This window comes from Struthio camelus, chromosome 25 (genome assembly GCF_040807025.1).
Source record: "Struthio camelus isolate bStrCam1 chromosome 25, bStrCam1.hap1, whole genome shotgun sequence".
Lineage (NCBI taxonomy): Eukaryota > Metazoa > Chordata > Aves > Struthioniformes > Struthionidae > Struthio > Struthio camelus.
The window spans coordinates 6,225,978-6,244,500 of NC_090966.1; the positions used below are offsets into that span (position 1 = coordinate 6,225,978).

Sequence of the window (18,523 nt, forward strand, 5' to 3'; positions counted from 1 at the left end):
CTAGAATAAATCATCCATGTGAGGGAGTTGTACTAGCATAAGCATCCTTCCCCCCAGAAAGGTCTCAGAAACAAGAAGATGTTTTTCTAAGCCCTGCATCTCATGCAGGTGTATATGTGGCAGCAGCTCTTGACCCACACATGAGTGACCAAACTGGGAAATCTGGAACTGCGCATAAAAGTTCCTGCAGCTTCAGCCAAGAAGGCCCCATCTGTAGCTGGGATCAGTAGCACAGAAAAGCTCTTGTGGCCCACTGAGTGTGTCCACGCAGGAGCATGCAGCTGAGGGGACAGGGAGGAAGTAAGAGTGCTTGCTGGAGCGTGCTGCTCCGTCCATCCATCCCGTTTGCCAGATGGCCCAGGCGCCCGCAGACCCCGCTGGCTTCAGTGGGAGCCACGGCCTGTCGCACAGCCCCACGTTTTCAGTAATGTCCATTCACTGCAATCATCTCAGTTTTAGCACAAACATCCAGAAAGCACCACATAAGAACAGTCACCTTGGCTACAGTCTCTTCCCCAGGAGAACATAAAACCAGGACTCAGTGTTTCTCAGGCCATGATTTTTCCTTGCTTTGCACTCTGGAGAATCCCATTGGCTTCACTGGGGCTTTAGTGAGGGAAAAAAAGCAGGATGAAGAAATCAAACTAAATAGCTTGGCTCCTGCTAACAGAGATGGACCTGGACCAGCTGTTTTCTGTTGGGAGGGGATATGTGGGGGATCTCTGGGTTAGGTTCAAGCCTAGTTTCTGAGATCTCCACTGACTGATTTCCTTACCTGTGCGTGTGCAGCATGCGCTGAGAACAGGATCCTTCTATGGGCTGTGCAGGGAGGATCTGAGAAACCTTTGAGGAAGGTAGAGCGTGAGGGCAAGGGGGCACAGAGCCCCTTTGGGGAAATAGCAAGAGGAAAGCTCAGGTTTCTTGAAACCAGCCAGAGCTTGTTAAATCCTTCCCTATCGTCTTACCATAAACTGATTCTGGGGCTTCTGTTGATATTCTGCACTCCAGATGTTAGCTGCAGCTGGGGTAGAAATAGTGGGATGCTCACAGCCAGAAGCTGGGATGTGGGGGAGGGGATACTGGGCTTGTGTGGCTGGGTGGAGAAGGAAAGAGGAATATGAATGTATGGTTGTAAATCCACCGCTACACACCCTCCTTTCTTTTCCCTTACAACTGCTATTCTCAGCAGAGGAAAAGTTAGCCTTCCAGTATTTTCTGGTTTCTTTTGCAGAGTCGGAAGGACAAGGAAAGACCTAAACAGAAGCACAAAAAACGTCCAGAATCTCCCAGCAGCCTTACACCATCCTCGGTGCCCGTCGCGGCTGAGAAGGTACCAAACCCTCAGGATGCTAGCGTGAGGACGAAGGGCAGGGAGGGAGGGCGGCGGAAACTGTTGGCACTGGCTTTGCTAGGAGGTGGGAAGGATGATGCAGAAGAGCTGAGAAAGGGCTTTGTCCACTTATTATGATTCCTGATTTGTCACATTCTTGCTCTCTCTGCCTGACTCCCCATCTCAACACCCACTTTGGGAATTTAATATGGCAGCTGTCTTGATTTCTGTCAGCACTGACGACACAATCATGAAGCTAAGCTCCCAAGGGATTGAACTGTAAGTGCCAGCCTGTTCTGCAGCAGATGTTCAGATTTAAAGCTCTCGCAGAACAGATAAATATCCATGCTTTGGCCTTTTCTACTGCCACATTGTAAACAGCTCAGGCAGGTGGATCAGCAAGGCAAGGCTTGTGGGAGGAGGTGTTATTCTTTATTAGACAAACTAATATAGGTGGGGGGAAAGAATAGATAATCTTACAAGCGCTTAAGATCTTCAAATGCATAATAGAGGTAGCTTTACTGTGTGGTAATTAGGGACAACAGGAGTTTGGGTCCCGTTTAGTGATATTGACCCTTCACTAATTCCTTCTGCCCAATATTCCCACAGCGTTTCATTTCCATTTATCAGTGGGCCTGATGAAGCTTCAGGACACCCCACCAGGCTCTCAGTTTCAGGGAAGATTCAGACAGAGAGGTACAGTATGGCAGCCTGTATTGCTCCCGAGGTTTAGAGGCAGTCCAGTGCCCCACGGGGAAGACCTCCCTGGATCATGTAGGTCGCTCTGCCCTGAGTCTACCCATGCCCAGGGTTCATGGGCCTGGTGGGGCATGGTCAGGATACCAGTGTATTTCTGCCATTCGCTCCTGGAGCTGTGCTGCTGAGTTGAGCTTTTGCACCTGGCTGCACATCAGAGCAGCCATGAGCTTTCTGTAATTCATGCCAACTCCAGACTCCAGTAAATCAGAATAAACACAGTGGACCTTGCCTCAGACTTGCGTGGAACAAGGTGAAGGCCAAGTTTGCACTTGTACGGGGTCAGAGAACGAGTGAGGTTACTCCAGCACCTTGACCTTTGGAGTCATACTCTCCTCTCTGTATCGGGAAAGTAAACTAAGGCAACTCCTTAGCAGGCCTGTTCTGATATAAATGAAAGTAGGAAGGACTAAGGCTAGCTCCTGCTAGAACAAATAAACAGTGTGTCTCGAGGGTGTTCTTTTGTGCACAGAAATGCTACTTGGACAGGCTTGTGTGTCTTTTCCATGGCAGCGCTGTGAAAATGAAAACGCGCGGGCTAGCAGTATCTTCATATATGAGGAGCAGTGCAGGGGCAGTGGGGAGGAACGGAAGTTCCTGCAGGTCAGGACAGGGCTGTTTTGGGTTAGGCTTGAAGAGAATTTTCTATGTTCTCTGTGAAGCTAAACCTGGAAGTGGGGAGGAGATGCCCACTAGAGCTGAAATGGCAAAGCTGGTCACACGGATCTTGGGCTGGGAAGAGCAGAAAGTTGCAGTGCGACAGAATGGAGGAATATCCTCTGAGCTACAATTGCTCCTGACTTACCTGTAATCAGGTTAGGGCAGCTCAGCTCTGACTTTTGGGAGTAGCAGATTCACCCAGTTAACAGAGCTGTCAGGAACTGATGGCTTAAGAAGATTATTTTCAAGCTAAACTGAAATCCAAAACCTGACTCTTGGCCAGCTCGAGTCGTTGTTAGACAATTACCCACTGTCTCCTCCAGAGCCCTGCCAGACCTTTATAAAGAAGGAGGGAATGATGTAATTCAGTTTTACAGGCAGCTTTCAACTCTTTGTAAGCTAAAATTTAGGAGATCCTAATTGCTGTAGCTGTGCTTGAGTGACAGGGTTTTAGTTTTTCCTTAGGGAGTTGTTATTAATCCTCATGACAGTATGTTCCCTTGCTTTTTTTGTGCAAAGATCCTAAAATGTTGTTCAAACTCCTTGTGACCAGAGGTACCCACTCTGGATCAATAAGAGCTACACAGCAGCCTGCTACAACCCTGCACAAACCCCTCAGTCTGTGGTTGTATGAGATCTTCTAGATAGTTGCACCGGTGTAACTTTGTACTGGTTGGTCTAGTATAATACACAGTCTTGAGATGCACTAAGGTAGCGTGTCCACACAGGTTTCCTCTTCATAGCCAAAACCGTCTTTGTCCTTTCTGGGTCTTAGATTAGTAGCTCTTAGAGTTTGAAGAGAGTAGTGGCCTGTTCCTCTCTTCACCGCTTGCTTGTTGTAAGATCTTGGGCAACTCATGTATCCCCTCTGTGGTCTTCTCCTGTCCTGAGGACCACCAAGTTACCCAGTGAACCAGAGCATACACTCCCCAGGGATAATCCCTGCAGGCGACGGTCACTGTTTTTTTGTGGGGAGCAGCTGGGTGAGAGCAGGCCCCCATGGCCTGCAGCAGCGAGGGCGGACGGTCGCGGCCAGGCGTCTGGGAGGAAGGCGCCAGCCCAGAGCAGCCGTGCGGAGCCGCAGGAGGCTGGCGCAGCCCTTGGCATCTGTGCCGGACTGATGCTGCCAGCTCGCCATGCCGCACGCACAGTTGCCAAGGTGGCACTGCGTCCGATGAGGCTCGGGCTCCCGTCCCAGTGCGCAGGCTGTACTGGAGCTGCCGGGTTGGGCTGGAGGCGCTGAGCCTCACTGGTGTTTTGGTGCCAGCAACAAGGAGCAGGAGGAGTAATGCTTTTCCCAGTCCTCCCGTCCATCTGTTCCAGACTCTCCTGCTGCCTGCGAGTGACTCTGGCACTATTTCAGCCACGTCTCCCAAGCCACCTTTAGGGCGCGGGGAAGTACTGATGACAACTGGATTTTGAATGTCACTGGGCTGAGGAATTTCTCCTTGGCTGCTAGCTCCTCTTGTAAAGAGGCAGCCCCATCCCGCCGTCCAGCCACATGACTTGCGTCAGTGAGACAAGCCAGCAGAAGGGCCCTGGCGCCGCTCGCCCCATGGGCAGCGGGGACTGCAGGCGCACTGCAGTGAGGCACCAGCCACCAGGCTATGGGCGGTGTTACCGGTACCTGATGCCGCACTCCAGTCTGCTCCCAGGGTGGCTAGCCTAAAAGTAGCCTGGGGCTAGCCACAGGCAGCTGGGTTCCAATATCCAATGTATTTCTTTAATTTTGCAATCTAGATTTATTTTTCAGTTCCAATTTTCACCTAATTCGTCGCCCACCCTGTGCTCCCCTCTTGAACCATTTAGTTACGAGGAAGTATCTTTGATGTGGTTTCAGTCATCCTCTTGAAATGAATTGTGCCCAGACCTCTGACTTGTGCCAGATTTTTGAATGTTTCACTGAGCACTTCCGTGCATCTTCTAAGAACCTAAACACCATTAATATCCGACACCTGGTCTCTACCAGGCCTCATTGTCCCATCTGTGCAATGAGAAGCTCTCACTGCCTTACTGCTCAGTGGGTTCTGGGGATAAACATACTGAAAACACAGTGGTGGCCTCAGCTCTCATCTACACCGGAAAGTGAAACTAGGGTGTGAATTTACAGCATGCAAATGACTCTTTGTAATACCTCTTCTGAGCTCTCCTTGCACCTCTGAAAAGTGTCTTTGGGCGATGCAATCTTCATGGCTCACAAAGAGGAGCAGGCGGCCTGGCTTGCGGGGTGCAGCAGGCGCGTCCCTGCAAGGGAGCGTGTGGAGCAGTTGACGTACTGAAAATTCCCCAGAGCTGCTCATGGACTAGGGCATGGATGGACTGCCGGGAGGTTGCAGAGAGTGGGGTCGTGCTGCATCTGCAGCTCCTACTGACTTTTGAGGGAGTGGGGGGAAGACAAAACCTGCCCTCTGACCTGCCTTCTGGCTATTTCACAGGATGCATCCAAACAAGTAGAGCTTTTGGAAAGCCTCTTGGAAAGATGTCATTAACATAGTGGGCAGTCTGAGGTAGAGGAGGGGTTGTCAGCAGAGGAGGAGCAGTGAGTCTCACCAGTAAGTCTTGGAAGCTAGGGCTGCTCTGACTCTGTAGTTACACACCACAAAACAAATTCAGCACACGGTTCCTGTCTTCAGGAGCTCTCGGTGTCGCTGGTGCCTGGTGCTGGCTATCCAGGTTACTGAGCACACTAAATAACAACCACCAGGCCTCTCCTTTCCCCCTGCAAATGCCCTAGGCAGCCGTCCTGCCACTGTCTGTTACACTTGCAGTAAATCTGCAGGATTGCAAGCCACCCCAGCTGCCTTCTTCTGCCAGCTGCAGACATCATGATCACTTGTTGACACACACTCACACATGCTACGTGTTTTGGGCTGAAACATCTGGCTTGCTCTGGGTTTTGCAATCTAAGCCATGGATGCCAAGGCCTCCCCACACCCACCCGCTGCCGGTCAGGTGCTGGGAGAGGGAGCATGGCAGGGCGAAGAGCGTGTGGTTGGAGACGCTGCAGGAGGCGGGGAGGCTTTCCAGGTTTCCCACTGTCATTTGAGCTCTCAGCGTCTACCAGCGGGCCTGGAGCTGACAGATCCCGGGAGCCTCTGCACTGTGCCTGGCTCAGGCAAATTCGCAGTCGCTGTGATGGGGTAGGGGTTTGCGGGGGAAGGCTAATGATTCCTCCGGCTAATCTGCTGCAAATCAAAGCATGTCTCAGCATTGATATTTGCAGGAAGAATCCTAAGCCTTTTAGCATCCCTTGTCCTGACATGAGTGGGAATTTGCCAGTGACATCAAGGACTTAAAAATCTGGTCTTCAGCCCATCTGTGTCTCCTGTCCGTAACTATGAAGAACAGTAGCGCAGTCCTGCCTGATCATGGGGCTGAGGGAAGGGACATAGTAAAGGCTGTGAGTGGCTCAGATGCAGAGATGCTGTAGCTCATAGAAGCACTTAGACCGGCCTAAAGCTCCTGGCAGAGACTCGTTTGACCTCTACCTAGTGATCCAGTTTAGAAAGGCATCTGATTCTTACTGTCTCCTTGGGTGGCTGCTTCAGTACATGCCTTTGCCGTGCGTGGGCTGGAGGAGCTCCTGCTTTCGTCTCATTGTTCATTGTTTGCATCCTCCCTGCTTCCCGTCACCAGTAGTTTAATCCAGGGCAAAGCAGCTCTGTGTTTTCGATGCTGTACCAGCCTCCCCCACCCCTTCTGTATTTCGTCAGTGGTTCCCTCTAGGAGCTCATCCTGCCAATCAGGAGGCAAAGAGATGCTCTTCTGATTTCCCATAAATAAATTAATGAATGAAGAGCTTGGGTGCTGCACAGTGTCACAGAGAGGCCAGGAAACAGGTACAGCTCCTTGGGGGACAGCGAGTGCCGGGGGGAGGAGATGCATGCTTGCCTGTGCTCGGGTGCCTGCGTGACTTCGCCTCACTTCTCCCGGCTCACGGGTATAGGCAGGAGTTTCCCTCCGAGATTTCCACCTCCAGCTGGGGCAGCAGGCTTATTCTGGTTATGTTTTCCACTTGGTTGCTTTAAACAGAGCTTCAAAATGTAACTGCTGCTTCATTTTGAAAGAGATCTCTCACTTCCTCAGCACTTCCCTATTTTCTTTTCTCTACAGCATGCCCTCCCACGCACACACCTGTTTGCAACACACACAAAACATTCATGCGTGTGCGTGCATGCACAAACACACACACATTTCCCTGCTGACGACAAGCTGATGGTCCAAAGACCAAAGAGCCCTCTGTTTATGCACAAGGCAAGCAGCTGGCATGCAGGTTTCTCCTGTCCTGCTCCCTCTAGGCAGCAGCCCGGAGCTGGAGAATCTCCTTCATAAGGGAGGGGATGGGACTGAACCCCTTATTGTTGTTATTAATATTGGCATTATGGCAGCAGACCCTCCCTGTCAGATCAAGGCCCGCTGTGGTTGGCCATCCACGTGCATCTCCTGGAAGGCTCCACGGCCTCACAGAGCTTGCAGGCTGCGTGGAGCAAAGTGGAGAAGAAATAGAGGCACAGAGAGGGGAAGTGATTGAATGTGGTTTCCGTTTCCCTCTCTTTGCTCCTCGGTTACAGTATTTGGGCCCTTGCCCCAAACTCAGGCTTTCTGGAGCAGCTGCCAGAGAAGGGTCCGTTATGGTGAGGAAGGCTTGTGGTAGTACTGCGCAGATCTGTTTGCCGTGACCTATTTGGCAAACGCTACTCTGTCTAGGATAGCATTTGGCAGTAGGTGGTGAAATCCAGCCTCCGAGGTCTCTGGGAGTCTGTCAGGGAGGTCTCTGAGGTCAAATCAGCCCCACAGGTGAGTATCTGTTCAATTCACTGCCTTTGGCTGAGCCTTTTTTTGTCTTTAATATTGCAACCAAGATTTATATCCCAGCTCAGATTTCCCCCTTCCACCCTGCACTAATTCATTACTTGCCCTGCACTCCCTTCTTGACACTCTGGATTTAGAACATGTCTTCTCATGTGGTTTCCCCCTGCCCTTCTGTGGCCTCATGCACCTTGTACGAAGCTCGAAAGAGGTGAATTTATGGGGGGAAAATTCAGGGCTTTGCATTTCTGCTGAGACATGAGACATCTTGTCCCTGTGACTTTGTGAACAGTCTCAGGGCTTTGCATAGCCTCCAGGCTCGGCTCTCCCTTCCCTCCCCAGGCAGATGTGGAAAGTCGGAAAGATTTTCATGCTCCCTCTGAGATCGTAAATCAAGAAGGCTTAATCTCCTACATCCAGGAGTCTGTGATGAGAAAATACAGATTCCCCCTTCTCCCCCCACCCCTAATTTCCACCACTCCCTTCCTCCTGTCTTTCATATTCCCGGCACATCTGGTGTGTGTTAGGCTGCCAGCTGTTGCATTGTGCAGAGTGATTAAGCCATATGGGAGGAATGGGGAAAGATTTTTATCTGGGCATTCATGAGTCTGCATTACAAGTCCTTTTTTCTTTAGCTCTCCCCAAGAAGAGGTCATCTGGAGTCAGGGGCTGTGGCATGTAAAAAAGGTGTCTTCTCTGTCTTCCTTATATCTGTTCCTCAGTAAGAAATAAAAGGTGTTTCTATTAATTTACAGGTGTTATATTTTGGGCTGTGGCCATCACATTGGAACTATATTTATAATAGTGATCTGGTTAAAGTAATATTTTGGAAGAAGTGATCTCTGAGCACTGTTTGGCTTTGAAGTGACTTGAAGGTGAGGGTTTCACATCCTAGTGTGGGTGCCCTGAGGGATCTGGGTTTTGGTTTGTTCCATTCTCCTTCTGCTAAACTCCGACACTTCTCTGTCTCATCCCAAGCTCCTGGATTTCCTAGCATCTGGCCAGCCTCTTCATTCCCCTTGCCTTTGCGTCTCCTGCAGGCTTACGTGAGGTTTGGATAGCATCTATAGCATCTGTGACTGCATGGTCAGATTGCTCTAATAATATCACTGTGCAAAATATTTGCTGCAGTAGATTCCTGGGAAGGTCCGTGGCTCTGACAGGGCTCAGGGTGGAAGTGGAGTTGCTTTAGTAGATGCGTTAGGGAATGCATAGAAACTCTCATCACAGCACAAGGAAGGGCAAGTTGCCCCTAAGTGGCATGACCTTGCAGGGAATAGCACACCTGAGAGATGCAGCTGAGATATATGTTTGAATCACACTCAAGTTCAGATTTTGTTTGGGCTGAAGAACCCTCTCAAAGTGGATACCCCTCTCTGCTGATAATGCAGAGAACCTGCGGTGTCTGTGCCCTGATTACTGGTGCCCTATTTTAATTTTCTGCAGTTAGATGGGATGAGCTTAATCCCTAGAAGTATAAAACCTGTTGCCACTGAGCAGCAATAGAGAGAGATGTTGCTTCTCCTCCTCCTTCTTGAGTAACATGACCTGACGATCCCTTTGTGGACAATTACTTCTCTTAAGGGGAAATTGGTAAAAGGAGCCCCTGCTGTGACCACATCTGGCCTGAATGAGGCACCCCTCTGTTTGCTGTTTACTAGGGCTCCACCAGCCACCATGAGGGGAGCAAAGAGACCTCGGAGGCCGGCAGGTCAGAGGTGAAAGGCAAGAAGTCCTCAAGCCATGGCAGCAGCAGCCACAAGGGGAAAAAGACAGGAAGTGGGAAAAGCTCGGCTGGCTTCAGCTCAGCCTCGTCCAGCGGGACGTTTCAGCCTGCAGGTAAGGGGTGAAGGAGAAGCAGGAGAGGGAGCAGTGGATGGGGTGGTGTTTTGCTTTGCTCCTCCTTGGTGTCTCTGTGTCTGTAAAGATACTCACGTGCTCACCACCTAGTGCTGTGAAATTTTGCTATTTCTTTAATCCCTTGAAGAGAAAGGGGAAAAAAATGTTGTTGCTACTAACTCCATGCACAGAAGGAATAACTGAGTCAAACGAGCGTTACAGCTCCCCTCCTGCGTTGGCCTGCTGCACTGCAATGGAAAATGGAGCCAGATGTCTGAGCAGAGGGAGGAGGGAAGGGCTCCTGCGCGCAGACAACACGGCCAGCACCTGCCCTCTCCTCCTGCCGCAGGGCTTTGAGGGGCGCTGGGGGATAGACCTGAGCCAAAGCCTGATATCCAGGCTGTACTGAGCTTTGAGTCAAAGCCTTGCAGGACTCCTGTCTGCTTTGACCTTGCTGACTTCTTTCTTAGGCTGTTACGTAACTGCTAGCACGTCTCATCTCCTGAGAGCCTAAACGAGGCTGGAGGGATGGTGACGATGCAGGGACTTGAGGGCAGATATGAATGTGTCTGGCTGGGATAAACCTGCTGGTGGGCATCTCTCGGGCCTGCCAGAGAGCCTCAGAGCAGCAGTGAGGGGACTAGGGGCTGGAACGTGACAGATGTCCTGCAGCTCAGTAGTTGGCCTGTGCCAGAGGACCTGCATTGCAACCATGCTCATGTTGCCTCATGGGCTGAGCTACTGCCACCACGGGCTTTCCTCCATCTCCTTCCTCTCTGCTTTCTCTAGGTACTTCCTGCAGCTCCTTGCAGTGCCCCCAGGACTTTGTGACATTCCCCAAGCTTGAGCAGGAGGACGAGAAGTACCGGAAGCCTGTCTCTTCCTCTTCTTCTTCCCACTGCTCCCCTCTGTATGAAGGCCAGAAAGGGGATGTTTTTGAGCAGAAGGTGATCTTCTCAGGCTTCGGCTCCATCATGCGTTTCTCCACCTCTGCAGTGAGCCAGCAGAGAGGCCGTGATGCTTCTCCCGTGGACTACAAGGCCTCAAACCCTGTGAGCGGCCCTTCAGTGGGGAGTAGCGGGGCTAGTGGTAGCAGCAGCAGCAGCCACAAGCGCATGCCTTCTCTCAGCATCGAGGAGGGAGAGGTGCTGAAGGAAAAGAAGCACAAAGGTAGCAAGAAAAACAAGCATGGGCCTGGCAGGCCAAAAGGGGGCAAAAGCAAAGAGATTTTGGGGGCCCAGCTGGCTGGGTCTACATCCACCTCCTCTTCACCCTTCTCCGGGGGCTCTCTTGTTAGCTCCAGCATTGGCAACTCGTCACGGTCCTTCAGCCACACAGGGAACCTGCCCAGCCTCAGCATGGAGTCCCCACTGCTGGGTTCAGGTATGTCTCTCCTCAGGGTTGAAGTTGAGCATGGTTCTTCCCAGCCCTGCTCTCTCCAGTATCACATTCGACTGGTGTCGGAACCTGTGTCTGCCCAGGGTCCAGCGCCTTTAATTAGTCCTAAGAGCTATAAAAATCCTGGTCTGGATCTCCCCTCTCCATCCTGGCCTTCATTTTAGAATCGCCTCTGGGTTAGCTTTTCCTCTCTTTGGAGGTGGGCTGCAGGTCTGAGTTGGGGGACAATTCAAACCCTTTTTGCTCAGGTGCTGTAAAACTTCGGCTAGCCAGAAATTAATTCCCAGCGAGATACCGACTGTCAGATTGTATTGGGGTGCGGTGAGCAAACAAGGAGGGGCAGGAGGAAGGGTTACAAGGCTGAAAAAGTGTTTTAGATATCCCTTGGTGGAAGGGTTGAGTTGTCAACACGCTCCCCGCAGGCTTGGCCAGAAGCTGCCAAATTACATGCTGCGTTTGATCCTGTGCACTGGTGTCACCCTCCCATTCTGAGGTCAAGCCTGACAAAAAGCCAGCTGCCTCCAGGCCTTCGCTGCTGGCCCGGAGGCTGTTGGAGAGGAGCACTCAGCGCCCTGCAGGCTGCTGCTCATGGGCCTCTGTTTTTGGAGGGTTCCTCTCTCCGGGGAAGTTGAGCCAGATCCTCTTTAGATCAGTGGGAACTGATTGCCCACATGCCAGAACTGTTGGGAAAGGTGTTTGCCCTGCACTCTCTGACCAAGGTGGGGAGGGCACCCAAAACCCAGGGATGGTCAAAGCTGTAGGCTCCAATGCACTTCTGCTTTCCGCCCTGAAAACTTCTCCTGGGGCACATAGGGCTCAAATCTAAACCTCAGAGAGACTGTTTCAGCCAATGTCTTATCTTAGAGCCTGTTGATGTTATTGAGGAAATCACGGTGATGGAATTACTGTGGTGGAAAGACAGTGGTGCACACCGTGAATACAGACATGTTTCTCTGACGCAGGCAGGCTTCTTGCTGCAGTGGTTCAATCTACTAATCGGATGAATTAGGCCATCTTTGCCCTGGGGAGGTCTGTAGTGTTCCTGCTGCTACAAGACATGGGATGCCTTTTGGGACATGCTGTAGCATAGCCTGTGCAGCGGGCCCTGGGTGACAGCTCCATCCTGGTAACATGCAGTAGCCCGGAAGAGATGGTCCAGTCTTTCCTGATGGGCTTTCCTGATGAATGTCAAGAGTGGCACGCTCTAAGGCCTGTCTTCTCCCCTTGCTGTTTTTTTTGCAGGGATCTACACCAGTAACAAGGACCCGATTTCCCACGGGGGCGGAGTGCTCCGAGCTGTGTGCAGTACACCCCTCTCTTCCAGCCTACTGGCACACCAGGGTACGTCGTCTCTCCCACAGCTCAACCGGTCTCCCTTTGCTAGCACCATCCCAGCCTCTTCTTCCTCGGTCTCCACCACGCAGGTAAGAACTTCAAGAGCAGGGCAGATGAGGGACTGTTGTTTGGGAGGGCATTGGACAGTCCAGGCACTGGCTAAGCGGGAGCAGTTTGTGAGCACAGCAGAGTCCCTCTTTCCACTTGGGAACAGTGTTGGTCTTCCTTCCAGTTGGGAGGGAAGCTGCCAACTGCAGCTTCCCTTCAGGTCAGTGGAAAGATGTAGGCAGCTATGTATCGCAGTCCGTGTGGCCTGCTTCAGGATTAGAGGAATTGCAGCCTAAAAGGGCCCACTCCTCCCTGACTGTAACAGGAGTGCGGGCAGCACGCCCCAGCAGCGGAGAGCTGGGGCTGGTTGTCAGCGTGTGCTGCATCCCGTGCTGCTGTTCCCCTGCTGCTTGGGTGCAGCTTGGCTGGATATTGCCACCGGTGCCAACCCTGCCTTCGTTCTGCAGCGTGGGCGGCTCGTACTCCCCAGCCAGGAGGGTTGCTTGTGCGCTGGGAGACGCGCAGGGCCTAGTGCTTCATCAGAAGCTCACTGGGAGGTGTTTTACAGGAAGGGGAGAGTTAGTTTTACAGCCCCAGTGATACACAGCTCATTCAGACCACTTGGCTCTGAGATGAGGCTGGGAAAATTTCAGTGAGACTTCCAATGAGATGTTTTTAACATTCCCTCTCATGACCAAGCTGGGCTCAGGAGTCAGGAAGAGATGGAATAACGCAAAGCTATTTTCCTCCAGCCATTGAGGAAGTCATTTCTCTCTCTCTCTCTCTCTCTCTCTCTCTCTCTCTCTCTCTCCCCCTCTCCTTGTTTTGCCATGTAGGTGTTCTCACTGGCAGGTTCAACATTTAGCCTTCCCTCCTCACATATTTTTGGAAGCCCCCTCACATCTGGGCTGTCGATCAACCCGCTCTTAAATCAGTCGGAAAGCAGCCGGGCAGGTACGTGAATCGGAAGGTATGTGAGTTCGGACTTCCAAAAGGGTGTCCCTGGAAGAGTCAAGACAACCGCGTTCATAATTCTCCTGCTCCCCTCCCTGCTTGCTCCCATCCCATGTGAGTGACAGCCAGGGGCTAGGAGATAGGGACAGTGGCTTTTTACCCAAGGCAGGGGGTGCTACTGTTTGCCTTAACGAAGTACTGGCCTGCAATCCTGTAAAAACACATCTGCTGGTGTGTCAGCTGGAGGATGTGTGTCCCTGGACATGCACTAAAGAAGTGCAAGAATGTAAAACCTTCTCTACAGAAACTTGTTGTCATTTTACACACTAAAGCTTTGCAGACCTAATGAATACTACTGTGAGTTTTTGTTTTGTTTGGCATTATTTCTTGATATATCAAGACCGCTAAAAATAAGTTACACTTAGTTGGTTTGTTTGTTTTGACTGGAGATATCTTGCACTCTAAATTTTCATCTTCAGTTTCTGCTTTGAGTTACTTTCTGCCCTTCCCCTCTGGTTTTGTCATGAAATGCAACAAAATCCAGTTTTCAATTTCCAAACATGAACGTGCCAACACTGAGTTACTTACAACTGCTCATTTTTTCCCACCAAGGCAAATTCATTTTCCTTGGAAAATTGCCTGGTTAATAAGCAGGAGACTTGAAGCATCATAAGATTCCCTTCCCCCCCTCCCCCCCCCCCAAAAAAAAAAAAGAAACGGACCTAATTTTTTTTCTTTTTGACTTATACCAGTAGCTAAATGAACACCCTCCTGATTATTAGTTGTTTCAGTTAGTGGTGCGACTGTCTCATGTTCCCCTAGCCCAGAAATGCTGGCAGCTCAGCCTGCTGGATCCTGAACTCCTGGGAGGTAAAATTCTAGCCAGTGTCCCACTGAGTAACAAGCAGTTTAAAACACATAGTCCTCTCTGGATAATCTGACACCGGTATGCCCTTGTTTGCCTTGACAAATGTGCATGGCTGCATGTAAAGCATGAATGAACGCATATGCTTGCTTATCACCTGTGCAAGCCCTTGGAGGGGGTCTGCATGTCCATCTGTGTGCCACTGGTAGTGCTTGGTCTGCATGTTTGCCCCCACCTTCCCCCCCCCCAAATTCTGCCTCTGCTTGAGGGCCGGGGAAGGTAACTGTACGGCTGACACTGGTGGGAGTGAGGGTCAACACATGGGACCTTTAAGTCAGGAATGATTCAGTCACCTGGAATTAAGGACAGAATGGGATGATTCAGAGGTCTGTTTTTCCCTCGCGGCAATCCACAAGAGAGGAGATGACCCACTGCCACTTCCCCTTGGCTATTACTTGCCAAGGTGCTGACAGAAGGAATCAAGTTAACTTTCAGGAGTAGCCTTGTGGTTCAGGCCCAACATGGGGGCTTGGCAGTCTGGGTTCTGTTCCAGCCCTGTGGCTAAGGATGGATGAATCATGTAGGCAAAATGCAACACACAGTGCTCTAAAGAAGCCTCATCCTTAGTTTCCAGTTCCAAGACTGCTCTTCTTGTTTGGCTGGGATCTTACAAGCTTCAGGACACGTTTCTTCCAGGTCCAGGCAGCTTTCAGAACAGCTCCTGTGGTTTGTCACCTTTTAGGGTTTCTCCATCGCCGTCTCTTCTCACTGAAGCTAGTGGCCCAGAGGGTGTTAAGCCAAATCCACTTTTTCTCCAGGAGGATTAATTAACCTGCCTTAAACTTCCTGTGTGGCCATTTGCACTTAGAAGTGTGATGTTTGCTAAAAGGGGAGGTTGTGAAGTTTTAGGTAATCCTGCTGTATCTTTAATTCAGATTACCTTTCATGAGAGGGTCTGTGTAAACAGATTCCGTGTAGAAATAGCTTTCATTGCAATAGTACTTGAGCTCTTTACAGTTTTAGTGTAGGGAAATGGTGTTATCCTGTCTTACAGATGGGGGAACTGAGAAACCGTTATCACTGATGTAGGTTGATACCAGGGTGCCTTTGGCAGTGCAAAAAGTCAGATTCTTATCTTCCCGCTCCTTTAGCTACTGTCTAGTTCTTCCTCCCACAACTTGTCCTGGATCCTGCCTCATTATGGTGACGGGCCAAATATATTTATCTTCTGTAGTCATCCTCCAGCCTCCTTTTCATACTTAAAGCCTTGCAAAGTGCTGTCTCCATGAGATAGCTCACTCATCTCCTGGTCTGCTAGACAACAGGGTGGTGTTGGCCAGGAGATAATTGGATGTGGAGCCTGGTACTGTTTCAAAAAACCAAAATGGCGTCGGTGCATTTTACCTCCTTGGCTTGCAAGCAAACAATGTAACGGTAACAAGCAGACAAAGTTTAGCTGAATATTTATTTGGTTCCAAATTAAAATCATTGTGGCAAAGCTGCACATGACACCTGTGCATATTTTTCCAAGGGGTTAGGTGGTGCTTGGATGAAAGCAAACTGAGAAGCACTACTCCAGTTTAACTGGTTCCAGCCATCTGGTAACTGATCCTCCTTGGAGAAGTTGAGAAGGCTTCATGCCTTGTGACGTCCCCTAAATCTGACTTGCTGGCCCTGTCTCCATGTGGTGCCTTGCGCTGGGAGACTGCTGTTGCCTGGAAGCGCTGCCTTTGACAATGCAGTTACCTCCAGAGATGGGTGGCTTCTCCCCAGAAGGGCGAACCAGTTATAGTTGATGGCCAGGAAGACACTCCCGTGTGGATCGAGGGGTGAGGATCCCACTCATACCTGTCTGTAAGGGCTGCTGATCAGCAGCTGCGTTTGCTTGTTCTCCGCAGTAGAAAATACTGCCAATAACTAATGCCCTGCTCAGGGCATTACACTGTAAATCACAGTGCCTTGCAGTGTTCCCTGCAGGAGACTTCCTGGATTCTTGCACATAAGAAATGTCTCTCATTGTGTGAAGAAGAGGAGGGGCAAGCCGGCCAGCTGGTGCAGGCTGTAGTCGCAACATCTGACACGTCCCAGAGCGAGGGGAATATGTGTTTACTGGCTGGCAGTCACCAGGGATGGAAAGCAAATGGCAGATAAATCCACTTCACTTTGTGCTTTCTCTGTGGCTGGGAGACAGCCTGCACATGCACACCGGCTCCATCGTCAGCACTAGCATGTCCCAGCTTCCTAGGGCAGAGGTGTTGTGGAGATCTGATAGTGAAGATAACTTCTGGATTTAAGTGCTTAAGTTCCTTATTTAAGCACTTTAGAAAGGAGCTGAGCCTTTGGAAACTTTGGAGGACTCCAGCCGGGTTTAGAGGAAGGATCCTGGAGGTACTGGGCTGCAATGGCACCTAGGAGAGCTGAGTGGGGCTTTGCATAAGTCTGATCCATCCTCTGCTGAGTGGGGCTCAGCAGAGAAAGCATCCCCCCAGCTTTACAGCTGAAGGAAAAGTGTCCTTCTGCCCATCCCTCCAGCTGGCGCCTGGCGAGGAGACCCAGGAGCCGCAGGGCAGTGCAGCTGTAAGCTTCCGGGGGCAGAGGCCAGCTCTTGCTGCGTGTTGTGCAGCACCTTGCACACTCTGTGCTTGCGTCTAACACTGCCTTAGTGATGTTGCCTGTGCCTGCGCAGGCAGCTGATGGCCAGATGTCACCCGCCTGGTTTAGCTCATGCCATTAGGAAGGGGGCTGCATTGCTCATCAGTGACCTTCCCAGTGTGACCCTCTCCCGGTGTGACACACAGTGACACGCAATGACACACAGCCCCTCCTCCGTCGCCTCCCACGCCATGCAGAGGCGCATGCGGGGACAGAGCTGTTATGCAATGACAGTGCCCTGAGCTGCTCTGTGCTCCCATCTAGTGGGGACCGCGGCCCTCGCCGCCCTCCGGCGCGGGTGACAAACCCTCGCCTGCCAGTGGCACCTGTGAAGGCTGGACGCATATGAACGCTGTGCCTGTCTGTCCTTCTCCCCACCTAGAGCCTGATCTGGAAGACTGCAGTTTTGGCTGCCGAGGGACGTCACCCCAGGAGAGTCTCTCTTCCATGTGAGTGTCCTTCAGGAGTCCTCCCCTGCCGCTGGGCATGGGGATGTCACAGCATCTGCGTGGGCACGGCTGCACCCCGGGAAGCTGTGGGATGGCACAGCAAGTACAGGGAGAGAAACTGGGAGAAGTAGAGGCAGCTCCTTCCACTCTCCTTGGGGCAAGGGGTGGGATGGGATGGGAGGAGGCATGCACTTGCCTTCCCAGTACAAGCTGAGAGGGTAATGGGAATAGAGGGCTCTCCTGAAGTGGAGCAGAGGAGGCTGGGGCTGGGAGGGATGTTGTCGCTCCCAGGGTAGAGGAAATTCTGCAGGGAAGGAAGCAGGGGAGTGCAGGTGGTCCCTCCTGGTGTTGGCAAAGGAAGCACCTCTGATTTACCCCCACCTCTCCCCAGGTCCCCCATCAGCAGCCTGCCAACCCTCTTCGACCAGACCGTGTCCTGCAGCAGCAGCGGGCAGCTGGAGAATGTTCCCCAGGCCACCCCAAACATCGAGCAGCTTCTGGAGAAGCAGGGCAATGGGGAAGCCGGCGTAAACAGTGAGTCATTCAGGGTATGGGCTACGGGAGGAGAGGTTCTTGTGCATGTTTGTGTCAGCGCCAGCTGGGATTTTGCCCATGAGTGAAGGAGCCGGGCGGGGGACAAAGCACTAACCTGTGCCAGAGGGAGTAGTTGGCAGCAGGACTGTGATCTGGGGGCCAGGCTGCTCCTCCAGTATGCTCTAATTGTGGTACCCCCCTGTGGTCTCCCTTCTCCTCTTCCCTCCATCCCCCCATTCTCTTCCCCCTGACCCTGTCCCCCTTCCCCCCTTCCGTTCCCTGCAGTTGTAGAAATGCTCAAAGCCCTGCACTCGCTGCAGAAGGAGAACCAGCGGCTCCAGGAGCAGATCATGACGCTGACAGCTAAGAAGGAGCGTTTGCAGCTCCTCAATGTCCAGCTCTCCGTTCCTTTCCCGGTGGTGACCACCAGCAATGGCCCAGGCAGCCAGGCCCAGTACATCCTGCCTCCCAACGGTGAGGGGGTCAGTGGGAAGTGTCTCTGCATGCCTTTTCATAGCAGTGCTCCCCAGGGTTACTTGGTGGTGGTGGGGGGGGGCATGGAGGGGAGGATCTGACCAGCCTTTATCTCACTGTAGCTGCACAAGGTGTAGCCATTGGCAGTCCGTGCTGTCCCTTGCCATTGCTGTGTCAGTGTTGTGCGCCATTCCTGACTCTCCATCCTCATTTCTGTCCTCTTTACAGTCTGCAACAATGATTCCCTGAGCATCAGCAAGAGCCCCCCATGCAAGAACAGCTTTGGGATCGAGAACTCGCTCTCCACCTCCTCTGAGGTACACAGGTCACCACATCCCCCAGCCAACTGGGGAAAGGACTCGGGGAGGGAACAAGGAAACGTGGCCCCAGTACCCTGACTTCGTATCTAGCTGATAAACC

General features: G+C 51.7%; 1 protein-coding gene across 3 annotated transcripts in view; it reads left to right on the plus strand.

Moving 5' to 3' along the window:
- The window catches only part of MLLT6 (MLLT6, PHD finger containing), a 46,832-nt gene that overhangs the window by 21,411 nt on the left and 6,898 nt on the right, over window positions 1-18,523 (plus strand). For 2 of the 3 annotated variants that reach the window (XM_068918937.1, XM_068918939.1), the window contains exons 8-16: window positions 1,232-1,330; window positions 9,217-9,394; window positions 10,184-10,777; window positions 12,035-12,216; window positions 13,012-13,129; window positions 17,029-17,095; window positions 17,487-17,629; window positions 17,915-18,103; window positions 18,332-18,420. In XM_068918937.1, the coding sequence (XP_068775038.1) occupies window positions 1,232-1,330; window positions 9,217-9,394; window positions 10,184-10,777; window positions 12,035-12,216; window positions 13,012-13,129; window positions 17,029-17,095; window positions 17,487-17,629; window positions 17,915-18,103; window positions 18,332-18,420 (1,659 nt within the window). The remainder of the gene's footprint in view (window positions 1-1,231; window positions 1,331-9,216; window positions 9,395-10,183; window positions 10,778-12,034; window positions 12,217-13,011; window positions 13,130-17,028; window positions 17,096-17,486; window positions 17,630-17,914; window positions 18,104-18,331; window positions 18,421-18,523) is intronic. The other variant, XM_068918940.1, reaches the window with a different exon arrangement.